The sequence below is a fragment of the Zosterops lateralis genome, assembly GCF_965231275.1.
Source record: "Zosterops lateralis genome assembly, chromosome: 18".
Lineage (NCBI taxonomy): Eukaryota > Metazoa > Chordata > Aves > Passeriformes > Zosteropidae > Zosterops > Zosterops lateralis.
Window position 1 is genome coordinate 3,112,888 of NC_139778.1, and position 28,000 is coordinate 3,140,887.

A 28,000-nucleotide genomic window follows, 5' to 3' on the forward strand; every position below is an offset into this window, starting at 1 on the left:
CATTGATTTACTCTATTCAAACCACCAAGGGTTGATCAAGACTGTTCAAAATACTTGTTAAAATCACAGAGATTTCCTAAATATGTAGTTTCCCACATAATTTTGCATGAGAAGAGCAGGATCTGAGGTGGACACAACCATCCTTGTGATAAACCCAGCAGCCTTTCCGTGGTCTTTCACCAGTGTCAGGAGGCAAGGAGATGTTTGTGTTTCCAGGTTGGAGTTTGCTGCTGCTCCCTCAGGCGTGAGGATGATCTCAGTGAGGTCAGCCAGAACCAATCTGGATTGGTTTCAAAAGCCAGCACGAAGGAGGATGAAGTGTTCCTTCCAGGGAGATGAGGGGCAGCATGCCCCAGATCAGAGCACTGGTGCCTTGCTTTTGGCTGTTTGTTGTCTAACTGTAGGACTGGAAGCTTCCCTGCCAAGAGAGGCTGTGCAATCTCCATCTTTGGAGCTTTTCAAGACCCAACAGGAGTAATTACCCTGAGTAATCCACCTTGGTCTCACAACGGATGCTGCTTTTAGCAGGAGGTTGGACTACAGGACCCTTCAACCTGAGTTATTCTATTATTTTCATCCATTTTACACCTAACATCTTTGGCTTTCTTCAGGTGTCACATTGAGAGAAACTAGGCTTGAAAGTTCATTTGCATAAAGCATGGCCAGAAGAAAAGTTGTGAGTTTACCTGCTTTGTAGGACTGAGACAAATGACCCAGCCAGAAAGAAGTAAAAATCACTGTATGAGATGATAGCTCTGCAAAGAAAAATGATTAAAAGGCTGAGGAATTACAAGTCTTTTGAAATACATATCATAGGCCTATATGTGTTTGCAAAACAAACTGGAACTGCAAAATAACTACTGAGACACTTTTAAAGCACTAGAGCCTCCAGTGTCCTGCAGAACAAGGGCCAAGATGGCTTTTGGGCACAGCCTCCCCTGGCTGCAGGGTTATATATCGTACAGTCTGAGCTGCTCCTTCATGTCTCCTTCAGACATCTCTCCAAACGTGTCACTTTTTTCCTTCATCAGTCTGAAGATGGCAGCCAGCTGCTCTCTCTGAACCCTGTTGAGAAGAAAAGGAGAAGTAGGAATAGCCAGTCCAGGAGCGAGAACACCACTGTCAAATGAAACACAGAGCCAAAGGCAGGCCACAGTACAAACCTTACTGGCTGCAGGAAATCTGTCCGTGTGAGATAAGGCGGAGATAGCCTCTGGTTCTCCTTCCTCCCCCTTCCCATCTATCCCATCATCCTGCACGTCTCTCTGCAGCTCCCAAATGTGGAGATAAACCAGCCTGCTTTAACACTGGCTTTGGAGCTCCTTAGGGCTTATCTATGCTCAAACTTTCAAGATAACTTGGCATGTGGAATTTTATAAGACAAACATGTCCCAGTTTAGCAGACTCCATATTGAACCTGGATTAAGATCCAACAGCCCAGTGTGCTTTCCTTCTGTCGTGAGAGGATGTAGATACAGAGTAATTCAGGAATAGCTATTAAATTTTAAATGTATATCCTAACTTAAAACTGGAGAGGAGACTACCTCCCAGTGTGGACATGACTTTAATCAGCCATTGGAAGATAAGATCACAGATAGGAGTTTGCCTTGATTTGAGTTTGTCTGCCACGGTCCAGTGGTGAGATGGACTCAGGTAGCCAGTCCAGCAGTGAGGTGGTCAGAGGTGGTCAGAGGCTGACCAGTGGCCCACTTAGCTCAGATTTTTAACCCCAAGGCACTCCCATAGTAGATGATTAACACCCTTCTCCCCCTAACAGAAGATATCTTGATTTTTGTGTACCCTGAATCATTGTATATCCCGTGAAACTGGTATCTGTGAGAGGGCTTTATTTATAGGAGGACTTATACTGCTCATCACTGCTCAGGGATGGACTTATACTGCTCAGGGATACAGGAGGCTGGGCAGCACAGGAGTGCCATTTGTTTGCAGGCAGCTCATGAACTAATGTAACTCTACAAAATTCCCTTTTGGGGCAAGATGAATGTGCATGTGGCTCCAGGCAGGGCTGGCTGGGGGATGGAATGTTCCCACTGCCAGACTCCTACCTGATTGGGATCAGGCTGCTCTATTGCCTAGCACATCTCATTCCTGACTCTCCTGTGGGAGATGAAAAGAACTAATGGGGATGTGGTGCTTTGTGGCTCTAACAAGGCAGATGTAGTTCCTGTTATTTCAGGGCTCATTTTGTCCCTGCATGAATGTGAGGCCAGAACTCAGTGACAGCTCAGAGCACAGACCTGACACAATCCCAGCTCCTCCCACTTGTTCAGCACCCTTAGACCTCCCGTGGGTTAAAACACAGAATCTGGCTTTTACTCCCACATGGTCACGCTGTCAAGAGTCCTTTTCCCTGCCACAACCAGCTTCCCACACAGGACTTTAAACCATTCAATTAATCCATTTAAATGCACGCCACTGGATAACCTGGGGTAGTCTTCCTGCAAGGCCTGTGTGGATGAGCTATCAGCTGTTCCAGTAACAGGAGGAGTAGTAATAACTATTGACAGGCAAAACCAGGGCACAATCTTTGCTTGAAAGAAAGGAGATCATCAACACACCAGCAGCCACCACACCACAAACAAGATCAGAGGAAGACAGCCAGGAATGAGCAGAGGAACCTTCTTCCCCTGCTCCTGAGCTTCTGCTCTGCATTTTCCCCTCTCCTGGGCTAAGCCCCAGCAGAAGCAGGAACAGCAGCCTGTCCTTTCAGCACTGCTGAAGTAAACAGGGCAGGAAAAAAAGCAGATCCTGACTAAAGCAAGCTCATTTGCCAGTTCTTTTCTATTGCAATTAAAATGCAATTAAAATGGTCCTACAGCCAAACATACCCTGATAATGATCTTTCACTTATGGAAGGCTGGATTTGTCTTTTTCTTCTGTAATGTTTTGTGCTCACAGGAAGAGCATCCAGCTGCCCTTTCCAGACAAGAGGGAGGGAAGCAGGGTCATGAGTGATCAATATTTTATTTTAGATCACTGCTGGGCACCAGAGGGCATGTTGCCAGTCTGGTGTGGAGAAATTCAATACACAGTTTGGCCTCCTGTGTCTAAAGTGTATACCAGCTGGGAGTGCTCACACAGGTCTGCATCCCTCACTCCTTATTTCACAGACATCAGCACTGCTGAAACCTCTCCAAAGGCTCATTTCCTTGTCTCCAAAATCAGGATCACAGACCATATTCACTCTCTTTTTTTGAAACACAACATCAATGCATTTTGGCTCTCCCCTCAACTTTAAATATCATGACTGTGCATTTGGAAAATAGAAAAATGAGCTGTTACTGCTGTTACTTCTTTGCACTACATAATCTACTACAAAGGGACACCAAAACAAAGATAAAGAGAGAAAAGAGCCTGGGAAGGAAGAATAAGGCACCACAAACATGAAACAGTCTTTGAAGAGGAGCTTCTCCTATCAGAGGGGACCATGCCAAACAACCTTGTAGTGCTTCAGCTTGGTTTAGTTTGGTTTTTTTTTTTTTGATGAGTTGAGATCAAACATACTCCATTCACAAATAAAACCATTCTCTCCTCATAAATGCTGTCCTCAAGATTACTTGGGTTCAGGAGGTCAAACAGAATTTTACTTATTGCTAACAAAATAGATTAATTAAGGATTTTCAAAGCAGCCTAATTCTTCTTCACAGGCAATTATATTTGCATACTTAGCTCTCTTAGGCTCTTTTTAGACATTTCAGTCCAGGACTTTTACAGTTGGCTGGAGGTTTGGGGCAGTGAGCCACAGGTATGTTAGAGATCTGGGGTTTAGGAACTGCTAAGCACCACGAGTGTCCACAGCAGCTGAAATCCTGGGCAGAGCTCTGCATTGGGAATGTTGTTAATTGCTCTGCAGCCAAACAAGACCAGGATCCTGCTGCAACACTGCATTGCTTCAGCAGAAACAGGGGAATATCCCTGATTTTCCCTCTGATCGTTTATGGGAATATAATCATTTATGGGATAAAAGTCATAGGAGGGCAGAATGTACCTCTAACCTAAAATCCAGATTTTCAACACAAATCTCTTGAGGAAGAAGTTACAAGCTGCTGGAGGTAGGGAGAACAAGCACAAACCAAATAAACTATTCAAAGGTTTATTGGACCAAACAAAGGCAATTTTTACAGATTCAAGCCACTAGAATTATAGTCCTTTGTATAAGAGCCACCATCAGATACAAAACAAACAAAAACAAACAAAAGTAAAAAATACCCAGACAGCCATTTGAGTTGAAGAAAGAGTTTGACTTGCTGCCACTAGCAAAAAATCTGGACTTAACTACCGACTTTGCTGGATGTACATATTGCCATGTAACTTAAAACACAACGGATATAAGGCATTCTTTGCATAGTTGGGTGCTTGGGACACAGTCAGCCAGCCAGCACCGAGGGGAGACAGCGGCTGTGCCAGCGGGATGTTGAAGCAGAGGGTCCAGATGTGCCTAAATTCATATGCAAACCACTGAACACGCTTGCAGTTGTCGGCTGGGAAGGGGCAGCCCAGCCTCTTCTAAAGCTGAAGCCTCCTGCTGTTCTTAAAACGAGCCAGTTTATGAAAAATTTGCCAACCCCAGGCGCTGGAAAGGACAACTGTGTACAAGGTTTCAAGTATTGTCTGCATAGGAATTAAAAAGGAAAAAAAAAAAAAAGCAGCCTGTTGGGTTCCTGATATGTTTGCAGTGTTAGCCAAGAGGCAGTGACAGAGAAGCTTTGGAGGGCACATCCCCACCCAGCCTGGTGTTTCTACATCACTAAAGGACTTGGACCCTCTTCTCTCTCTCAAAAACGAGCTGGGTTTGATTTAAAACCAAGTATGTGACCAGCCAAATTCATCTGCTCTGTGTGACAGAGCTGAGGGGCAACGCTGAGCTCTGGCTCCCATGGACCAGCAAGAGAAGAGGCCACTGGAACAGCAAGCAGGCAGAGGAACGGGGAGTGTGCCTCTCCCAGGACCTCCACTGTCTCATCCTGAGCCAGAGGGAACCCCTGATGCCATAGCTGCCTCCTTGGGTCTCTCCTCTTGGGAACTGGAGTAGGGAAATGTGAGGATGCAGATAATAACAGTAGCCAAAGTGTGGTCTCTTCACTACAAGTGGAACAGCTAAACTATAAAACTTTGTCACTTCTTGAGTCTCCTGTCTACCTAAAGAATCAGCTCTCTGCTAAAATAACTACAGAAGCAAGATTTGAGTCAGCCCAGCCATTGTCTGCCATCCCTCACATGGACCCCACTTTATTCCTCCATCCCTCAGAGTGAAGCAGCTTTGGACAACATTGCAAATCACAGGCAGTTACCACCTCCCAGCAATAAAGAGGAGTTTGGCCCCAGGACAAAACAACTTGAGATTCTGGTACAAGGTCCCAGCTGGTCTGAGAGCAGAGCTATGGTTTGCTCACCCCAGGAAAGGAACAACATGGATTTCATGGCCTAATATATGTAGCAAACACAACTAATAGATTTGTTGCATATTTAGTGTTCACTTTGGGTTTTGTTTGGGGGAGAGGGAGGAAGGTTCTTCCCAGTCCCCCAAACACAACTCAAATCACTGCTTGGGCCCAGCCCCCATCTGTGGAGCCACACAACAGGATATCCTCAAACTTGAGTGGAGTTTTTGAAGAACTCAACTTCAGACCAAGAGGGGATCCCAAGTTTTGAGGGTTTATGGATTTCTCTTATGGGTGTGTTTGGTTGGTTTTGGTATTTCTCTCAAGCCTTTAATGATGCCAAGGGATGCCTTTAGGAGGAGGCTAGGGACAACTTCATATAGTCTTCAGGTCTGCAAAGAGAAACAGGGAGAGAAATCATTTCAGTCATTTCACCCCTCAGGCTGGTTCATTATTATTCACATAAACGAGCAGGGAGAGCCCTCGGTGTGTGTGTGTGCTGGAGGAAGGCAAGGCAGCTTCCCCCTCAGGGCAGGACAAGCTGCTGCTTGCAAACCTCATGCCTGTAAGAAGGACTTTGCTTCATCAACTGCAGCAGGATGGTCAAAACCCAATCGGAAGTGCAAATCCTCTTGTCTGGCACTGAGCTAAGTTACAACCCTTCTGAGCTACTGATAAGAACTGGAGAAACCAAACTAATTAACTCCGGGGTTTACTGCCTCACTGTCCTGTGCAGAGCCTCCTAGGGCTGCTGGCACCCTTGACCAGCCCAGATTCCTCTTCCCACCTGCAGCCTGATGAGCCAGGAACAAGTGCTGATTTCACAGGGTAGTGTGCCTGAACTGCTTGACCTTTTGCAGTCTTTCTACAGATTCTGTTCAAGGGAAGGAGGTAAAATCCCCAGACTCGCTGCAGGTCACTTCCTTCTGATGGGAAGTTCTCCCAGTGTCCCAGGGAAGGAGGCTGAGGTGTGTTTAATGTGTGGGGACATCCAGGCACTCCCTCCACATCTTGTTAGCAGAGCCAGGTCTAAAAAAATATGGCCCCTTGTTCTCAGCTGAAATCTTCCAGACATTCTGCCCTTACTGCCCCAGCATCTCTCCAGGGTGAACCATCCACATCAGGAAACACCCAGCAGAGGCTCGACAGCTGCCCATGGACACAGAGACCTGCACTGGGGCAGAGGGAAGCTACAAAACACTCATCATCTACCCTAAAAACACATACAGACACAGCCCAGCCTCATTCCTCCTGGATTCAATAAGGTTCACAGTCCATAACATCTGAGCCACATTTGGATATCCCCTACTCCTGCCAGCCGTGGCGTGAGGGTGAGAAACAGCCTCATTTCTTCCTCGCTCTTCTGCAAAACCTTGCCTTGTCCAGCAGCAGCTGGTGACCCGGATCCCGGATGGGAGATGCTGGGGGAAGCATCACATGGGACTGGAGTTACTGGAGCAACACTGCTGAGGCTCAGTGGCTGTCCCATCAGGACAAAGAAAGGAAATTTTCCGGAGTGGATAATCGTTCTGCGGGATTCACGGTGCTGAGGAGCGGATCATCCCACTCAAGTCACACAAGCATAATCAGATTTCACGTGTGAGGGCATAAGCTCGTTGCCATGGGGGCCCAAGAGGGGAGGCCCCCTCCAGCGTGCTGCGGTTGGAGTGGGGAGGGATGTGGGATGTCAGAGGGGGTGGATGAGTCCCTCACAAGGATATTCATCTCCACAGGGCCAGGCTGACAGCTGGGGTGGGAAGATCTCAAAACCAGCATGACTCTAATGGAGGATGTACATCAGAGCCAGAAATTCCCATCTGCACAACAGGGATACCCTTTTCTGGTCCTAGAGCAAGCTGTGAGGGGAATTGGACTAAAGAGCATGAGGCAGTCCCTCTCTGGGACGCTGGGGCCATATAACCCCCCAGGCTGAGAAGCTCTGGCATTTCAGCCATGGAACCTGAAAGTCTTAATTAGCTTGAATTGGAGGCCCAGAGATTTGAGGCATTTCTTATCCTTGACTTTTCCCCCCTCTCCACTCTCCTTGGATCAGCATGTTTGCCCCCAGCAGCTCATCAATCGTACCAGGTTAGGGTCATCCTTTGCCAGAAGCTGTATCCTTTCTTCAGATAAAGATTATCCAGATATCTCTGTTCTTGCCCAAGCCAATGGCCAAGTCACTGAATTGTGTGATTTGTCAGCTGGACATGGTTCTGTGCAAGGAAAAGCTGGAGAACAAAGAGCCCAGACAAAAGCAGGTCCTGGAATATGAGGGCAGCTCAGGGACTGAAGGTCTTAAAGAAGCATGGAGACTACATGTCCTTCTGGTGGTCTCAGGAGCATTCCCTTTGCTCCAGCTCACCCACAGCACTGATCCAAGGCTTTTTACTTTTGAGAGAAGACAACACCTCAGCTCTGAAAACCAGGGGTTACTGGTGGCATTCCCATGTGCATCTGTCTCTCATGTGTGCAAAAATCCACAGCAAGTCAGGAAATCTGTGGCCCATTCAAAGACTTTCAGCTTTCCAGAGGAGTCCTGACTTATTCTAAGGAGAGCCCAGAGCATCCTACTGTTACTGTTACTACTTGTGCTGTTTTCAGGAATAGTTTCACTCAAAAAGATAATTTTCAGGAGCACAGAGCATTCCCAGCTCCTTTCCCTGGCTCAGGACCTTGTCAGGACCATCAGTCCTCTGTTCTGAAATTCTGGCAAGGAAGGTGGACAACAACCTGGCTCCAGACTCTTCTCAGTCCAAACTAGTATTGACCCTTGAGGATGAAGAGCAGGGAATAAAAGCCTTTAATGCTGGGCAGACCTGGCAATAGGTGGTCGAGATCTCCCCAAGAAGTTCCCTCCCATCTCACTGCTGGAGATGGTCCCATCACCACTACCCTGTTCCTTTACCATGGGGACAGCTAACACCTCATTTCTGGTGGTGAATATAACCCACTCTTGAGGTATTGCAGGAAGAATATGAGGAATGACACACTAAATCTAAGACTTCGTGGTGATCCCAAAAGTGTGAGTCAGTTGCTTCAGCCAATCAGCAAAACACATAGAGGACTTAAATGCAGAACAGGGAGACAGTGCTTACAAAAGAGAAAAGGGATTGAGTGAAAGGCACCAAAAGGAGCTTCATCAATACAAATCTGAAATTCCTCCACTGGGACAGAGAAGTTGAAAGGTGCACTGGGCTTTGGGAAATACCTACTGTGCCTCGAGGCTGCCAGAAGCAGTGTGACCAGGGAGCACAAGTCTCATTGGCTTTAGGACAGGGGCTGGTGAGGAGTCAGTGGGATCAGGGGCTGTATCACCCCCAGCAGACTTTGACCACAACTGTTTTGAGGCAGAAGATTCCCACATTTTCCAGCCAGAGCAGGAACAGCTGAAAAGGCCAGAGCACAGCCAGGAAAGTGGCTTGGGCTCCTGACCAGCTCATCCATCAGTCGTATGCCCATTCCCTTGCAACACTCCTGGCCACCCCAGCCAACACCACAGCAGTGGGAAAAGCCACAGACAGGCTGGGCTGTGCTTTCCTCCATCACTCAATGTTTGTTCTCCAGCTCACTGAACACTAGTTTGCTCCCAGCCTGGTGAGATGCCCCAATTCCCTGGATCCCTGGGTCTCTCCCAGCTGCAGGGGAGCCCAGGACAGGCAGAGCAGGGCTCCCAGGGAGTTAGCAGGCAGAGAACAGCCAGCTGCCCATGCTGCGCAAGGTTAAGCAGAAGCAGATGAAGACAAATCATGAGCGCTGGGTGAGGGAGACACAGAGAAGCAGCCACAAGCCAGGACAATTCAGGACCTGAGCCAAAAAAAATCCCCAGGGGCTCAAGCAGAGTTGCTGTCTCAACTAAAATCTCATGCCAAAGCAGGGTCAGAAACTCACACCCTGCAAAGGCTACGGGGGAGTTTGCAAGGGTTTCCTCTCTGGGATGGGAGAGGAGGAGTTGGGAAGGGGCTTCCTGGCCTCCCCTTCCCTGGCTTTCTGAGGGAGGCATCCTGAGATTCTCTGTTTTTAAAGCTTTTGGGGATTCGTGACTCAATCATGACTATAAATAGGGCCAGGGCTCCAGTCCACTGACATCTCATAGGTCAGAGGACGTTTTCCCCGGAGATATGGAGGCAGGGAACAGCACCAGGCCACCAGCAGACTTCCTCCTCATCTGAGTGGAGTTGGGCACCTACAGAGTGAGCATGAGGGGAAGCTCAGCAGGGATCCCCAAACATAAAGTGCCCTTTACTACAAGAGGCAGGTGGGAAGCAAACACACCTCATGCCCTGGGAGTTTGGCAGCTGGAAGCAACCTTGCCCATGGCTGGTGCCATCCCCGTGGCTGGTGGCTGCAGTAAAGCAGTGGCCACCCTGCCCTGCAGAGTGCCATGGCCCTGGGCTCTGCAGCCCTTGCTGCTACTCCTCCTCCCTCAGCCCAGGATGACTATCGTGCTGCAGAAGATGAGAAGCAAACAAACAATAACCTCCCCCAGCCAAATCCCAAACTTACCAGCTTCCCTCATCCAAAAGAAGCACCATGCTGGACAGGACAGGACAGGACAGGACAGGACAGGACAGGACAGGACAGGACAGGACAGCAAAGCCACTGGGTGGGGGAAGGTTAGCAGAAGAGAGGGAGTTTCCATGCTGTACAGGGAGGGGAGCGAGCAGGCAGGCCAGGGTTATGTGATGGCAATGCAGGGGGTGGACAGGGACAGATGCCAATGGACAGCTCTTCCAAAATGCAACCTCCCCTAGCCCTGTCCACCCACCTATTTTTGGATGGCTACTAGTGGAGATGTTTGAAATAGGTCAAGGTCTGTCAACACAGTCATTAAACCTCTGCAGCTGCTTGCTGCCCTTGTGTGCTCCAGAGCTGTCATCACCAGCATTGTCTCATTTAAAATTCAGTCTTCAGCATGGCTGTCCCTCAAGCCACAGCTGCATCCCACTTTCATTCAGGATGCCTTGTAGAGCAGGGGAAAGTCTCTGCTCTCTGACATTCCCTAGAACCAAGGTCTACCTTGCCTTGCTGAAATTCCAGGGTCCAAGCCCAGTTTATTTCAGTGTCCCATAACCAAGAGGCACTCTGAACCCAGCTGGAAAGGAGGCAGGTTTCCATTGCTAAATTACCACTAAGAAAAGGGTTGAGCTTGATATTTACAACCATCCAATTCCCCTTGCATGAACTCCAAGTTGCCGTTGAGCCCTAGGCTTAAACACAGTCTGTATTCAAACAGTGTCACCTCAACCCATCCGTGGCTGGCCAGGAGGTGAGAGGAGAGGGTTGAGAGGCAAGGAGGAGAGTTTGCTCCTTGAAAGGGTCACCTGGCTGTGGGAACTGAGCCCATTAGCCAGGGAAACTGGACAGCTATGCTATTTTTGCTGCACTCTTTGAGAGGCTGACAGTGGTCTGGGGGATCTCCTGCTCCATCCAGGAGGGCCCCTGCCAAGAGCAGTTTGGTGCCATTCATCAGACCCTGATCTATGGGTCTGCCATGGGACAGCATCTGCCTCTTCAGCCCCACCTCTTCCTCAATCCCAGAGAGAGAACAGAGAGGAGAGACCTTTCTAGAGCCTGTCAGATGGGATCTGGTCTCCTTTCTCCCACCAACACACCTAGCCAAGAGTGACAAGGAGAGAGCACAGACAGCTCAACCCCTTGACAGCACTGAGGCCAACCAAGGCTTGGCTGGGACCTGTTTTGCCTCATGGAAAGAGAGAACTGAAAGCAGAGCCCCAGGAGAGCCATTTCTCCTATGGTATTCTCTTTTATTAGGAGTGGAACCTTGCTGCAGCTGTCAACACTCAGCAGAGTCCCGAGCATAGTAATTTCTAACAGAAAAAAATCCCCACTAACTTCTTTCAACCTTAAGGGAGGTTTGAAGAGCATCTGGCAGAGACCAACCCAAGCCATCCACGAGTGCAGGCACACTGGGGAGCTCTTCCTCCCTCCTCCACAGGAGCTGCCCAGCCAGGACAACAACACCTCTCAGGCAGCCTGGCCGTGTCCCACACCCACACACCTCAGCCCTGTCTGAGCAGGGGCAGCTGCATCACCACCACTCACGTTTCCTGAGCTACAGCTTTGCACCGTAGCAACAGATGGCCAAAAGCCTCAGGTGCAGAAGACAAGGATTTGGGAATAAGCTGTGCTGACTGGACCAAGGGCTGCATCCTTCCCCTGCACTCTTCCCCTTCCTGCCCAGACTGTTTTTTCTCCCCCAGGGGGGTCAAAGGCTGCGTGCTTCTGTTCCAGGACTGGTGACCCACCAGGTGTGATCAAACACAGCCACCACCCCAGCAGATGTATCTGCCAACAGGATTTACTGTCCTCCTCCCTCACTGAGAACTCTAATTTTTAAGGCTGAATTCACCAGAAGCAGGAAGTTGCATCACTCAGTGAAGGTCACATTCCTTCCCTCTTTAGTCCAGATTTAGCATCAGTTGGAAGCCACAAGACTCTAGTGAATTGTAGGCAGGACAACCACAGCTTCTGCAGGGATGCAGGTTAGAACAGAAGTGGGTTTTTTTGCTTAAATAACCAAATCTATTGCATGCCTGTACTCTCCCATCTGAAGTCCTTCAGATCCTCCTGGAACAGGCAAGAAATATTTTCAATGGCATCTCCAAAATCACAGAGTCCCAAAATTCAAACTTATGAGCTACACAACAAATAGCCTCTGAGGACCAACTTGCATTTTTGGGATGTTTCTTACCAGCTGCTTCACATGGGAACCTGTTGGTCCATGGGAAAGCTGGAGGAGTCACAGGGCTAAAAGTCACTAAACTAAACCTGTCTCAGTTTTGGTAACACACGTCAGGACTAACCACCCACTCTGCAGCAGCCCCAGTTTTCCAAATCAGTGCAAAGAAGTGGCTGTAGGATGTCCAGCTTCAGGCATCCAAGATGGAAGAGGTGAGCATCCAAATGTGAGAGGCCCCACTTGCCCTGTGGTGCTCATGGACGGTGAGATGGAGGCAGAGGGGAGTGGACTCATTAATCTGTTATGAGGAGGGAAGGGGAGGCAGGTGGGGAGGGAGGTGGGACAGGCAACCAACTGCAGCTCAAAACAACCCAAAAACAAAATAACCCAAGACACGAGCAGGTGTTATCAGTGGTACCGCTACCTCTAAGCAACAGCGTGTCCTTACCAAAAAGATTTGCAAGAATGTTTGTGGCCGAGGACCTAAGGTACTCGCTACAGAGATGTGAGATCAGAGGTCAGCTCAATCCTGCAACATAAAGGTGGCAAACCCGGGTCACAGCAGGTCAGCAGCACGCTCGGGGCTCATGGAAAGGGGGAGAGGGGTGGAAGGGCGAGGAGAAGGATGCAGGACAAGGCTGAGGCAGCCTGTGCTCAGCTCTCCCAGCTTACCTGGCAGCAGCCCTGCCCCCTTGCACCACCTGCGAGGCCTGCAATGAAAAGCTGCTGATGCCGCAGTGAAGATTTGAGGGGGGGAAAAGTAAGCCAGCAACAAAGCAAGACAAAAAAAAAAAAAAAAAATTCACAAAGCTGCCTTAAAGAAATGAACAACACAAATACGGAAGAGAAGAAAATAAAGGAGCAGTAGGAAAAACACGTCCGCCAGTGGCCCTCAGTGGGGAAAGCTGCTGAGAGGGACACGAAGCCCAGGCACTGTCCATCAGTTCTGAGTGCACTGTCCTGCCCTGGGACTGCCCCAGACAGACAAGAGCAGCGGTGCCTGAGCGGTGCCATGTGCCCAGGCAGGTCCATCACCCCCTGGAGCCTGTTCTACAGTCCTGAGTACAAAACCCCCATCCCACTGCTCTCCCTGGGCAATGTCCCCTCAGAGTCCCCAGGTGATGACAAGGGCATTTTTTGCCACACAGGAACCAGCCCAAGGCCCTGAAGGACTCCTGTCCCTGAAAACCCAAGCAGTGATTGCTCAGCTGATTTAGATGGAGCTGCTGGTGCAAAGGGTTTGAATTTGCCAGCTGCAGGTAGATTTTTGCATTGGTGTTTAGCAGGACCCTGAAGAGCAAATCCCATCTAGCCCCAGGGGTGTCCCTGACATTCACTTGGTTCATCCCCCTCCACCCTCCCCAAGTGAAAAATACAGTGACACTCACAGCCCTGTCAGCAGTTTACAAGGTGGGGGCTTCAGGCCCAGAAAGGATACATGGAAAAGAAGAAAGCAAACATTTTTTCCTGACGCCACCAATGCAGAATCAAGCCCGTGCCAGAGGAAACCAGAGCTCATTTTTGTTGCTGACCCCAGAGCAGGGCAGGTCTCTGGATTTACTCTGCCTACCACAGTGCCCTGCTCACCTCACACAGATAAACCTCAGCCAGCCCAGCTGGTGGCATCACAAAGATGCTGCCCAAGAGCCTCAAGGCAAGGTTTGCCAGCAGGAGATGCCTGAGCCAGGGGTCAGGTGTGGTCCCCCCATCCCTGCCTTCCTTCCTGCACTCAAGTTTCTGCTTGGTTCCCTACACTAGGCCAGCTGTGGTGGTACTTAGACCGTGATTTGACAGGCAAGGCATGACAAATGCCCCTAAATCACTCTCTGCAAACCTCTGGGTGGAGAACTGGGTCCTACAGCTCTTGGGACAGCAGTGGAGAGAATACCATCCCCCAGGCTTGTTGAGCCACCACTGGGAAATCGGTTCCTTGGAACTCACCCTCAGGGAAGGGGTGTGAGCTGCAGACACGTGTAAGGGAGCAGCCTGCAGCAGAGCCCTCAGCTGTGGGGTTATTCCTTGTGTAGGCTGGGGAATCTAACTTGTTTTAAGTGACAGGACAGGTTTGACCTTTCTTCATGCAGGGCTCAGGGGGATACCTCAGCAAGAAGTGCAAGATGGGCAATTCTCCATCTCCACCAGGCCCACTGCTTGGCAAAACCCCACCACGTCCAGCTGAGGAGACGGCCCTGGGGAAGGACACTTCAGTGTCAGCCCCATCTCAGCGAGCTCTAGAACCTCTCACTCCCTCACCCGGCCCCAGTGTTTCTGAGCTCTGCCCATGCCCTTCGTTGGGACACCATCCACAGGGCCAAGGGTGGGGAAGTAGCCAAAGATCAGGCCCTCAACAGATACACATCAGCACAGAACTAATGGGATCAGGGCAAATACACCAGCTGCATCAGCTGGAAAATTTGGTCTAAACATCCAGAGGATCTCCAAAGGTATTTAGGGGCACAGTGCCTCCATCCCCTAAATCAGTGTGACTTTATTTGTTCTCATGTCTTCCTGGGTGGGAGAGGCCTGGAACTCCAGAGCAATGAGGGCAGTGTGGGGAGAGAGAGGTCTGAGCACACCCAGCTTGCTCCAAGGGCATGTCAGCCAGGTGGGCTTGGGCAAAAAGAAAAAGAAAGCTCAACTTACCTTTGTTCTTCCTCTAGTTCTTCTTTGGACATCATTGACTTGTACTGGTTTCCCCTTAGCTTTCCAGGACTGTATTTGAAAGAAAACGTCTCATCTGCAGCTGGAGAGGGGAGACAAAAAAAGAGCAAGAGATCTGTGAACCAGAGACCTCTCGAGAGGCACAACCCACAGCAGTGGGGCTGTTCCCTTGGGGTGCTCTCTGACCTCTGCTCCTGCACCCCAAATGTTCTGGCCACCCCAGCACATTTCCTGAGTCAGCTGCAGTCTCCAGAAAGGCTGGGCACTGTCAGGGAGGCAGTGTGGATCTCAGAGGAGGGCCCAGGTGCTGCTGGCCAGAGGATGGCAGGAGCCTGGCCACAGCCAGCACTGGAAGCAGAGAGGACTGCAGTGAGGGAGCAGCCTGCTGGAAGCAGATCCAAGTAAATCCCACAGCACAGGAACCATATGCCATTGTTCTCCCTGGATTCAAAGCTTTGCAGACCCATCTTGGCTTATCAAGACATGCTAATCCTGCCCTGATTAACTCACAGCATTTTCCACTTCCCCTCTCCAGACTTGCATTCCTTCTCTCCCTCCCTCCCCTAGTCCAGGGGCCCTTTCCCAAGCTTGGGGCTCATGGATGCTGCCACAAGCAGAGCTGTCCCAGGCCACACAGGCCTGCAGCTCTCCTGCAGCCCTTGACAAAGCTTGTGAAAAGAAGATGCCCCATCACAAATCCCAGGGCTGCAAACAGCACTGAGCCAAGGCAGCCTCAGGAGCACCAACACAGTCCCTCTGTCACCAGCCCTGAGGAGGAAACCAAGGTCTCCTTCTCCTGGGTGCTCTCCCACCCGGCTCACCAGCCTCAGCCCTGTGCTAATTAGAGCACCAAAGCTCAGAGTCTGAGCCAAAGCCGATCCTTTTCCAATCGGATTTTGTTCGAGCACTATTTGCTTTTAAAAACCTCTCTTGTGCTTTATCTTCCTACAGATGGGAGAAAACAACAGGAGGGGAGGTCAATCCAAAAGGCAGCCCAGGAGGATCTGCTTCCTTGTGGGTTATCCATGGGCTGCTTATCTGAGAGCCTTTATCTCCCAAGGACTGCAGGACTTGGCTGCTTCACGTCCAGCCATCCAGCACTGTGGTTTCCACACTCCCAGAAACGTCTGCTGCTTCCCCCGACCCTCAGAGCCCTGGGGATGCCTCCAAGGGGTGCACAAAAGGAAAATGTTCGTTGATTTTCTGCATGGCCCTGAAAAATTGCCCATTATCCACAAAGCAGTACCCAGGATGACACCAACCAGCAGCAGCAGGACCCCTAAAGGGGTGAAACTCCCATGGTAGGAGAGAAAGCCCCAACTTGTACACAGCACATGGACACATCCTCTGTCCCCAGGAGCACAGGAAGCCCCTTCCCATACTCTCCACTGCTACTGTGGCCATATTCCTGATTGTCTCTCCTCCTCCACCTGCCCAAATGAAAAAACCCTCACAGCCCCTCCCCTCCCTTCCTCAAATGCAGGATTCAGCACCAGCTTCCCTCTGTTTTCCAATCAATACTGCCCTTAAGGATTTTTCTCCTTGTGTCCAATACCTGGATTTTGGAATTTCTCCAACCCCAAGCTCGTGTCCACATTCAGCTGCTGCCAGACCTTGGGGACCCCATTGTAAAAGGCAAGTCAGAGCCTGATTTTGTCAGTGGGGAAACCAGAGATGTCAGAAACAAGCACAGCAAGGCTTCACTGGAGTCACCATGCCTGGAACAATGGGAGTGGGATGGGAATTTCACAGAGAACTCCCCCCTGCTCATACTCACATTTCCTCACTTCTTTACATCTCCAGGTTCCTGATCTTGAGAAGTTTCCCTGGGAAGTCCTGGTGGGTTACTGCTCAATTACTGCTCTGGAGTGTTTCTCTTATCCCTAAATGCCGTTGGGGCTCCCAGGAGACGCAAACCCTTTATCCATCTTCATCACAAATGTCTGAACACAAGCAGCCCAAAGCTCTGGTCTGCAGCCCCAAACATTCAGCTTGGCCAGACTCCACTTCCCTTGGTGGGAAATCCTCCCCAGGGGCAAACAAACAAACAAACCTGGCCAGCTGGAAACAAGTGGTAATGCTGCAGCTTATCAGCACTTTGGGTGACCATAAAAGTGCATGGAAAGAAAATTCAGCTGCCTGCTGCTTTGGGAGATATTAGGAGAAAGAAAAAAAAAATTAAAAAGAGGGTGTAACATCCTGTTCCTTATGCTGGTGCAGAGCAGTAGCTGTTCATTACCTTTGTAAAGCTCGACTGATTTCAAGGACAATTAAGATTGTTTCCCTCAAGTGGTTTTCTGCCAAATCAAGTGAGATTTGGGATTTAGATTGGCCCAAAAAAGAGCAGTTTAGTTGCCACCTCACCAGAAAATAATAAGGGAGGAGGGAGGCAAGGAGGGTCCCCATCTCCGTTCCTACACGGTGTGATTAAAAAAAGGAGACAGTGTGTGGCTTTGGAAACCTCTGGCTGTTTTTGAGCTCAGGAACTTTCTTTGCAGATTGAAAACAAACTTCAGGAAACACACAGAAAATGGGAGGCTGGGTTTTCATGTAGACAGGGAAAACACTTCAGGAATAGGAGGTGACCTACTTACTGAGAGCCTCCATGAGTTCATATTAAAGAAAACATTTGTCTTTCATCTCTCTGTCCTTGCATTGCCAGTGCTGTGACCCTGAGCTGGCAGAGTGAGAGCAGCCCCAAGAGAGCACCTCGCCTCTGAACATGCTTGCTCTGGCGTGATCCACATGGTATCCCTGCCAGCTCCCTGCCCAAAGTGATGGTTTTGGTCACAGGGCAGCATCCCAGGCTGGTGACAGATGCCTGCAGGGTCCCCACATGCCCATGGGGAATCTCTGCTCATGGGTTGAGTGGGGCCAGGACATGCAGGAGACAGTGCAGGAGGAGCAGGGCTGATCCCAGGGCACTGCTGGTGTTCCCAGCTGTGTTTCACTGTCTCCTCATCAGCCTGGGCCATCACTTTGCCCAGCCCTACTATAAAATACTTCAGAAATTATGTGAATAATTCAGGAGAGGAGCTAGGGGCTGCCTGCAGGAGGTGCTTAGGGAGGACACAGTGGACTCACAGCCAGGGGCCATCACCTTCTCCCAGTCCCTCTGGAGCAATGCCTTGCAGTGCCAGGGCAGCCCTGAACACAGAGCTGAGCCCACAGAAGCACACTGGCAGAGCATCTATTTGGCAGGATACACCCATCAGTCCTCAAACCAGACCTCCCACAGCCCCCATGGTGACATCCCCAGCCACCAGTGCTGTGAGGAATCCTAAGGGGTGGAACGGGTGTATTTTGGGAACCCCGTCTCCAGAGGCGCTTCCCCCGCCCTGCAGGAATGGCACTGGGATTAAAATTTGATTCTCTGTGGCATTAGGCATAATCCTCCTGAGCTGGGGGATTGCCACACAGCACCTTCAAACAGGCAGGCAGAAAGTGGGGCAGGGAAGGGAGAACACCCCGAGGCCTCCTGCTGCTCCAGCCACCCAAGCCAGGACTTCTGGTCCATCCCAGCCCCTCCAGGGCTGCTCAGGAGAGCAGGGTCCCCTTCAGACACGCATTCCACACAGCACCATCTGTTTCATTTTCTTAGGAGTGCAGCAGTTGTCACCCCAATTAGTCAATTAATCATTTTCCAATCAACTAATTGGCTAATCAGTTAAATGTGGCTCTGACTAAAGCTCCTGGAGATTGTCCTGGATGCAGCAAGGAGCTTTTGAAGCAGCTGCATCACAAAGCTACCCCATGGCAAACAGCCCAAGGGCATCTGGGGAAGGGGTAGGAATTTCCTGGAGGAAGGAGACAATCCCCAAGCACTCAGGGCTCCAGACCTGTCCAGACCCTGCAGAGTTCTGGCTTGCTTGGCACTCACCATCCTCATCCTCCGGCTCTCTCACCACCAGCTTCTCATTTTCTGAGTCCACCTCTTCCTCCTGGAGGAGTTAAAAACAGAACAGCCATGAGGAGAAGGTGCTGTGCTGAATAACCCATGTTTGGCTGGGGCAGGGCTGGGATGCAGAGCCCAGAGATCCAGTGAGAGGGCTGGGCACCCCTTCCCTACTTCCTCCAAGGAACAGGACAAAAGGATGCTCACTAATGAGTGAGGTTTATTAGTCTGCTTTCCTCTCACTAGTCAGTCACAGTGATCTGGCCCACCCAAAGGCCGTGAAATGCAAGTGCCTCCCCATAATTGAAGAGATATTAAGGTTTTTAATAAGAGCCTTGTGCCTGAGCACCTTCCTCCCATCTGCACTCCTGCCACCTCTCCTGCCCAGGGACAGGCAGGGGACTGAGCCAAGAGCCTCAGGGACTTCTGTGTGCCCCCAGGCCAGGCTTGGACACTGTCCTGGCAGTAGGAAAAGGTGGATCCCCAGCCAAAGCCACCTTGCAGCCACGGGCCAAGCAGCTGCTCTGAAACACAGGGGCATTCACCAGTTGGGCCCAGGGGCTGAAGGCAGCACTGGGGGGTTGTACTGGGACCCCTCCAGGAGCCATCCAGAGCTGGTGTCTGGAGCACAGGTGGGAGCAGTAACAACAGGTTTTAGGGTTTTTTTTAAAGGGAAAGCAATTTTGGAAGTTTTGGGGTTCCTTTCTACAAAGTACAACAAACTTCATAAAGCCCAGATTCCTTATCCTGTGCAGAAACTCCAAGCAGAGAGAGAAGGGAGCACTCCAGCTCTGCAGATAAGACAAGGACACAGGGCAGAGCCCCTGTATGAGTGATTCCCTCCTGCACAGCCCTGTGCTCCTGCTGCAAACCCCTGTGAGCCAAACCCAGGAGTCACCAGCACCCTGGGGTGTCCTCCTGCAGCCTCCTGGCCCCGGGCATCCCATGGGCTGGCAAAAGGGCAAACCTGGCAGAGAGGGGAGGAGCAGGGAGGGAGGTTGCCAAGGCTCTCATTATCAAGGGACACATGGGAAAAGCTGGGGTGAAGGAGATCCAAGGGGAATGGTATTGAGCCAAGAAGGGCCATGCACAGAGTCGAGTGCTGGCTGTGCAGTGCAGAGCTTTGGAGCAGAGAACTGAGTTGGTTTGTCACTGGGGAGGAATGTGCATTATTCACAGCCCCTTGGCTTCCTCTGGCCACTCTGTTCCCCAGAAGGAGATGCCGCCCAGACCCCCACCTGCTGCAGCCATGGCTATTTTGGGCCACACTTCCAAACATGGGCACTTCCCACTGGACACTCGGACTTCCCCTGAGGATGGCTGGGGAGGCACCCAAAGGAGTGGCCTCAGGGAAGGGATACAGCTCTGGTGACTCAGCCACAAGCCAGGGCAGCAGTTCTCCATCACATCCATCTCTCCCTGTGAGCTGGGACATCCCCTGGGAGACCCAGCCCTCCAGAAGCTCCTTCCCTCCAAGGAAGGAGATTTTAGCCTCTTCCTTGCCTGGGCATGAAGGACTGAGCATTTAACAATGAGAACAAGCAGAAAATTTGGGTGGCAAACCTCCAAGGAAGGAAAATAGATCTGCTCCAACACAGAGGAAGAGAGACTTGATGGGAGCAGAGAGGGAACAGGCAGGGATGCCAGGCTGGGACACATTTTTTTTTCTTTTTTAAATAGGCTGAGTTATTAAGAGGCCACCCAACCCCATCAGGGGAGAACAGGCAAGCTTTGCCCCCCTCCCCATGGCCACTGCCACCCCAGGACAATGTGCCACCCATTCAGGGACACTGGCACACTGTGTGCCATGCCACCCTCCCTCCCACACACCTCTTCATGGCTGGAAAGTGCTGCGTGGCCACTCATGTCCTCTGCTTGTCCTGTGTGCCCAAGGCTGGATCCAGGTGAGGCACCCAGTGGTGGTATCTGGAAAAGGGAAAAAGCTTTGAGCACAAACACCCCTGGGCCCTCCCTGTGCTCAACCAACCTGCCCTGACAGCTTCAGCACACAGGGACAAATCCAGAGTGGCCAGGAGCCCACCCTGCCCTGAGCCTGTGCTGCCTCTGATCCATGACATGGCTGTGGAGTGAGGAACACCAGGGACCTCCAGGCCCAGCCCTGCAGCCAGGGTTTGGAGCTCACCAGCTGCTCTCTGTGGCAGCCCCAGCCCCTGGGATGGGACCAGAGCAAGGAGCCATCAGTGAGGGGAACAGGCTCTGCCAGCACCAGGCTGGGCTCTCGTGTGTCCTGGCAGGGCTCAGGCAGCTCCCCGGGATGCTGATGCAGCAGCTCAGGAGGAGCAGGGAGGGAGAGGACATGCTCAGTTTGTTAATGCTCTGCCAGCTGCCTTCTCCATCACAGGCAAATACCCCTTGGAAACCTCCCTATCCCATCCTGCAGTCCTGGGGCTGGGCCTTCCCAGCCCTCTCAGCCCCACAGCAGCTGTGGATGGCCTCGGGCCCCGTTCAGAGCCAGATTTCCCTGGCCAAAACCTTCACAGATGAAGCTTTCCCTGCTCTGCCTGGAGGGCTGTGGAGGAGGATATGTGTGGGCAGGGACACCGTGTCCCTTGGCCTTGCAGTGAAATACCAGAGCCTGGGCTGGCTGCAAATGCCAGCAATGACAAAGCCCCACCTGGAGCCTGGCTGTGCCTGCAGCCCCTGTGAGCCAGAGAGGAGGGGAGAGCCCTCTCTGCCTGAGCAGCCCCGAATTTCAGAGCTCTCAGCCCTGCCATGGCCAGTGGGTGCTGCTGTCCTGGCATCCTGCAGCCAAAGCAGGGAGAGGGAAGGCCTTGGGACAACACTGGGAGACTTGGACAGCAAAGAGGACACCACGGCACCCTTGGCACTGCTCTTCTGTAGGAAGCACAGCCCGGGGAAATGCAGAGAGAGTTTTGAGCAGCTGTGAGTGAGGAAGGAACAACTGGAGAAGAAAGGACCTGAGTGCTGTGTCCAGCAGCCCACAAATCAGCATCTCTCCGGTGCACACTGGCCACGAAAACCTCCCCGCAGGGAGAAGAAAAAAAAAAAAAAAAAAAAAAAAAAAAAAAGCGAGAAGCAGCACTGCAGGGAGCCGTGCATGTCATTATCCGGGAGCATCTGGAGGAGACTTGACACGGGCCGCTCCGACCAGCTGCTGCGGCAAACAAAGATCTCATTGCCGAGCCGGGGGGACGCGGTGAGCGGCAGCTGCCTGGCCCCGGGCACCGCAGGGCTGGGAACGCTCCCTGCCCGGACGGAGCCAGCCCGGCCTGCCCCGGTACGTCTGAATCACACCTGGGCACAGCTTGCCCGGGGCTCCGGAAAGGCCAGGGTTAAAAATCCAGCAAGTCATCCACGTTCAATAACAAGGCAGCGATCCATCTGCCTGGCGCTTGGCAGCTCTGCCCGCCGAGCCGGAGCGTTTGTTGGATCATCACAAACGTGCTGCTGCCCTTCAGCTCCATGGCCACGAGCGGGGCGCCCGCGCTGGCTCTGCCACCGGGGTTTGGACCAAAGCAGGGCGAGGACAAGGCTGCAGGGGCATTTTGGACACAGCCAGCACTGTGACAACCCTGCGTCTCCAGGGGAGGATGGCTCAGAGAGAGGAGCTTGGCATCGTGACCCCAAAATGCCCCCTCAAGGCTCTGCCACCCCTGAACCCTCCCCAGCCGATGGGAGATGGGAGCCAGGCTTCCCACTGCAGCATCATCTGGTTTTCAGCTCATTTCTGGCCATTTCCTCCCCACTTCCTCCAGCCCCGGGGCAAACCCCTCGGAGCAATGTGTTTTTTTCTCAGAAAGGAAAAGAGGAGATTTTGGGGGCGATGTGTCCCTCATCCTTTCTTCATGGACGGCCCTGGCATTTATGGGCAGGGTGGGGACAAATAAGTGTCCTGCTTCAGCTTCAGGAAAAGAGTAGATCTCAGGCTGCAAAGCAAGAGGAGAAAATTATCTTGGATTAAACCCCTGGGCCCTGTGTGTTGCCATTTATGGCTGCACTTTCTGCTCCAAGCCTGATGCAAGACATTGCAAGAAGGAAAGAAAGCAGACAGAGAGAGCCAGCCAGAAAGAGAAAAAGCCAGGAGAAAAGGGGAAGGGAGAAACCTTTGAAAAAAGACTAAATAATAATAATAATAATGTTGGGCAGAGTTTAGCAGAGCAAAGCAGCTGCTCTGTCAGCAGCTCCCCTTCACCCACTGCCGGAGCTCTCCATCTTCCCGCTGGCCAGAGAAGCAGCTGCACAACAAGAGTAGTTTTCCAGCCCTGGGATGGTCCTGCCAGCTCTGGTGTGCCAGGAGAGGATGTCCCTCATGTGGAGATGGCGTTTTGCAGGTCTGAGCCCCCCAAAGTGTGGGAGCATCTGTTCCTGCCACTTCCCCTCTCACTGCTATGGGCAAGGACAAGCCACAGAGTGGGCAGAGCATTTCTGAAGCTCCAGGACCATCCAGCCTTTAATGAGGGTCAGGCAGTGCCAGGGCTGGTGATGAGAACACTGGTGTGTCCCAGAGCTCAGCAGCCCCCATCCCTACAGGCACCATCACACCCCAGTGTGGCTCCTCCAGGGTCACATCAGCTGTCTCGTTCCTTTCTGCTACAGCCTCTGGAATGCCAACACCACACCAGGACACCCCTTGCTGCCCAGGTGAGCTGGATGCCATCCTTGGGAGCAGTGGCACCCAAAGCTGGTCCTCTCCTGGCAGCCCTTCACACAGGTGGACACTTCAGGAGGCACAGAGTCCTCGTGGCCTCTGCTCCAGCAGTTTTCTGGCTCTGGCACAGCTCCCAAGGCTTTACCCAGCCCACAGGGGCCTGGGCAGCAGCCCAACCTCCTCAGCCCGTGTAGGAAACACAACACAGACCCCAGTGCCTCAGTGCCCCACACCAGATGCCAGCACCAGCCCCATGGTTGGATTCAGGGCAGGCACAACACATGCACAGGCTCCCTGGGGGGTGACACACGTCCTGTCTCACTTCCCACTTTCCAGCCACTGCAAGAGATGATGCATTTGTCCCTGGCACAGACTGCTCCGGGTGAGAGCTGGGCACATCTGAGCAGTCAGGGATCTGGGTGGGGAGCCCTGCATTCCCTGGCAGTGCTGCTGCCAAGGCTGTGACGGGGGTAGCACATCACCACATCCCTCCCCAGTGCACCGTGGGACACTGGAGCTCCTGTCCCAGCCCGCTGTCTGTGCAGACACAGCCTGAACAGCTGCCAATTACAGCCAGACTTAATTAGACACTCTCTCCCCTCCAGCACAGGGAGGGCGAGCAGGAGGTATTAGAGGGGGAAATGATGACTTTTTAAACATAAAGAGGGCTCCTGGTGGGAGCTGGGTGCTTTGTGCTGCTGGTGTGTCCAGAGGCACAGGGAGCCCACAGGGGGCACAGATTGGGGTGGGGGAACAGGGAAAAAGCACCAGGAGCTTGGCAGAAGAGACAGATGAAGCCTTTGTGTCTCTGCTATGCAGGTGACAGCCCCACAGGCTGCCCTGCTCAGGCAGGGTTTGCCTGTCCCCTCTCCCCACTGTCACCCACTTGCCCCTGCTCTGTTTGAAGCCCTCAGCTGCAATTAACCCTTGGCAAACCGGCCAGGCTGCTGTGCCCTGGCACTGCCCACTCACCCTCCCCATCTCCAGAACGTTTTGGCCAGGGAGGCATCTCGGCCGTGGCTCTGGTCCAACACTGAAAACCCTGCCCGGTCCCTGCCACCTGCCACTTCCAGGACAGAAGGGCTCATTAGGGAATTGAAGTTTCTGACCGTTTCTCACAAGAACCACGCTCCACAGCCCCAGCGTCGCTGCCGTTCCCACCCAGCAGCTTTTCATTAGGGGATTGCTTTGACAGCACTGCCTCATCCATTAACGAGCTGGGGATGGGGATGAGAACAGACAACGACAGACTAATTAAGCTTTTTTTTTTTTTTTCAGTGATGGGAGCCAGCAGAGACAAGGGGAACTACCAGCAGTTAAGGGAAACAAGGACTCCTGGTCTCCTTTCCCTGCTCTGCCACTGGTTCCTTTTGTAGCCCTGAGCACGATGCTGCAATGAACTGGTCACTGCAGAGAAGGGAAGGGAGGCTTCAATTTCAGTGATTTTACCAGCCTTGCAGGAGATGGAAACAGGAGGGAGGCTGAGACATGCAGCTGCCCCAGCAGATCCCAGTTTGCACAGGCAGGGAGCAGGGAAGGAGAAGGCAGCGGGATGCAGGGCTCCAGCCCGTCATTAACACACCCAGGCTGCTCTCCCTGGGCGGGTTCATCCATCAGCATTTTGGTCGAGTGGTTAATGGCTGCGGGCAATGCGAGCCAGCCTGGCACTGTGCGTGCTAAGCAAACAGGAGGGAAAGAAAATAAATAAGGAGAGAAAATAAATAAGGAGAGAAAATAAATAAGGAGAGAAAATAAATAAGGAGAGAAAGCTGTCTGAGTGCCAAGCACAGTCCTCTGCCTGCTGATGTACTGAGAAGCCCTGAGGCTGCAGGAGCCGGACAGGGGCTGGAGCCTCCTCTGCTGAGTCACACCAGGGGACCGCAGCCCTCGGCCGAGCCAAGACAGGCTGGAAAGAGAACGATTCCATCAGCCACCCGCAAAGCACTCACTGCTCTGCCCAGGGCCCGTCCCACCCCTGCCTGTGGTATCTGCTGGGCTTGGGTCTGAGCGGTGCTGGAGGAGGGGAAGGATGAAGCAGCTCTGAGGATGTTCACAGGGAGCAAAACCAGGGAGGTGCTGCAGAGCTGTGGATGGTCTCTCCCACTCTGCCCACAGCACCAACCCTTGGATCAGCAGGCTGGGCACTGCCACACGTGTGTGGTGCCTGCTGGAAGTGCACGTAGTCCCTCGTGGTGCCTGGGCTGTGCCACCCAGCCCCGGGGCCGGCCGGGCAGCGCTGGCAGCTGCGGGATCATGGGGCCACAGCTCCCAAACACACACTCAGCAGTGAGAGGCATCACTCCTCCTCCCACTGTGCCCCCCCACCACCCAAATCACACGTCTCTGGTCCCTGTCCTTCCCAAAGGGATGCTGCTCGGGCCCAGGGTGACTTGTTCTGCCTTGCTCACACACTGGGGGAACAGTTTCCCAGGAGGGAACCTACACAGCTCCAGTGCTTCCTCTGCTGTAAGAGGGGCTGAGGGCATTGAGGAGCCCCAGCCCCATAGAGCCCACCCAGGCTTCTGGAGGACACAGAACTCCCCGTTTCTTGAGCAAGAACTCATTCCAGGCACACAAAACCCTGTTACTGCACCTGTGCCCAGTGGGGATAACAGAGCTGAGCCTTTCTCTGAAGGCAACAAGCATTGCAGCAGTGCCAGCTCAAAGAAGTCAGGGCTGAAGAGCAGCCAGAGGGGAGGAAAACATTCCCAAGATGTGAGCTGGCAGCAGAAGAACCTGTGGGCTCGGGCAGCCCTGGATCCAGCCATGTGTCCCAATGGGTGCTGCTGAGTACTTTGGTGCTGAGCTGGCCCAGGCAGGACCCAGCTGGCTAACGGTGGCCCAGGAGCTCTTCAGAGATCCTGGTCCTCACAGGCATCAATAAATCACAGGGCAGAGAAGCAGATGTGGTTTCCAGGACGCTGGGACAAGGGACAAGGCTGCTCGGGAGCTGTATCCACGGGCAAGGGGCACCAGGAAGGGGAGAGGGAGAGCTCCGAGGCTCAAAAACCACCAAGGGACGTGCTGAGGAGCACAGGGAGTGCAGGTCACCCCTGGGTGCTGCAGAGCATCACGGCACAGAGCAGGGTGTGCAAGCCCCCGGGACCTGCCCAAGGCTATCCGGTGAGTCACTGGAGATGCTTTCCAAGGCGAGGGCTGTCAACGCACTGCCCGGCAGCCTGGAGACAGTTGCTGAGGATTACAAATGCTGCTAAGAATAGGCAGGAGGTGACTGGGCCCCAGCCCTGCCCGCCCCGGCCCGAACACGCTGCCGGCACACGGGGACACTCCCGCATTCCCGAGCCACCCCAGTGCTCCCCTCCCGGCCTTTGGACACGGGGCCACATGGGAGAAAACCACCAACACAGGGAGTTCAGGTGCCTCAGGTTGTCACCGGGTCCCGTCCAGGCTGGGCAAGAGCAGAACAAGATCTTCCCATGGACACTGAGCCACCTTTTTATTTTTAAACAAGATCCGGAGGAGGAGGAGGAGGATTTACCGGGCGTTTATAGATGTGATGTTTATAGACATCACTGCCGCCCCCAGCCCCCCCAGTTCAGCCCGGGGTCAGAGCTTGGGGCCAGCGCCCTGCTGGGGCTGGGGAGGAGTGGGGCAGGCAGGGACAGCGCAGGGAACCCGCGCCGGCACAGGGACAGTTTCTGTGACCCACAGAAAAGGGATGCGGACGGGAAGAATAAACACACGCACAAACCCCAGCACCTGGGTAGGCTCTGGGGAAAGGAGAACACTCCCAGGGGTGAGATGTGCACACAGAGAGGCTCACACTGACACGCGCGTCTCTTCTCTTAAATCTTCACTTTCTCGATTATTTTTAGGAGCATTCCTTTGGGGAACGGGGAAGGGAAGGAGCCAGAAACACTCCCCAAACCGCTGCCTTCCCCAGGGACAACGGGCTTGTTCCCACCCCAAGACAAAACACGCGGTTTGCCGGGACCTCTCTTATTTCAGGGGAAACCCTGAGCGCTGCTCCCTCCCCGCCACCCGCAGGGACCGAGGGATGGAGAAGGGACACGGGGGGGACGCTGAGGGGATCCCGGCGGTGCCGGCTGAGGCTCCTCGGGGAGCCGGCCTTACCTTGCTCTCCGCATCCTCCCGGTGCCCGGGCTGTCGGGGCTCCTCGGGGACCTGCCGGGGCTCCTCAGGGACCTGCCGGGGCTCCTCAGGGACCTGCCGGGGCTCCTCGGGGACCTGCCGGGGCTCCTCAGGGACCTGCCGGGGTTCCGCAGGGACCTGCCGGGGCTGCTCGGGGATCTGCCGGGGCTGCTCGGGGATCTGCCGGGGCTGCTCGGGGATCTGCCGGGGTTCCGCAGGGATCTGCCGGGGCTCCTCGGGCGGCTGCCTGGGGATGCTCTCGGCCGCCGCGGGGCTGGGCTCGGCCCCGGGGCCCGGCTCCGTCGCCGCGTCCCGCTGCTCGGCGACCGTGCCCTTCTCATCGTCTCCCACTCCGACCTCCTCTACCGACACCCGGCTCCCCTCGTCCTCCGGCCCCGCGGCCGCCGCTTCTCCCCCGGGGCCGCCCTCCCGGGCCGGCTCCGCCGCGGGCTCCCGGGGCCCCTCCGCCGCCCGCTCGCCGCCGCCCCGCAGCCTCAGGAAGACGGAGGCGAGGACGAGGGCCAGGACGGTGAAGAGCAGCGGGACGGCCAGGTACAAGTCCACGGGCAGGTCCATCCCGCCCTGCCGCCGGAGCCCGC

At 53.2% G+C, this 28,000-nt stretch overlaps 1 protein-coding gene across 1 annotated transcript; it reads right to left on the reverse strand.

Annotated features, from left to right (window-relative positions):
- On the reverse strand, nucleotides 1-27,999 carry MXRA7 (matrix remodeling associated 7). Its single transcript, XM_083874368.1, has 6 exons — nucleotides 27,498-27,999; nucleotides 27,384-27,413; nucleotides 20,489-20,584; nucleotides 18,644-18,704; nucleotides 14,746-14,845; nucleotides 1-1,065 (listed from the first exon to the last, which is right to left on the reverse strand). Exons 1-6 carry the CDS (start codon nucleotides 27,975-27,977, stop codon nucleotides 951-953), a joined length of 882 nt encoding a protein of 293 aa, XP_083730494.1. The 5' UTR covers nucleotides 27,978-27,999; the 3' UTR covers nucleotides 1-950.
- Between the last annotated feature and the right edge of the window lies 1 nt (nucleotide 28,000).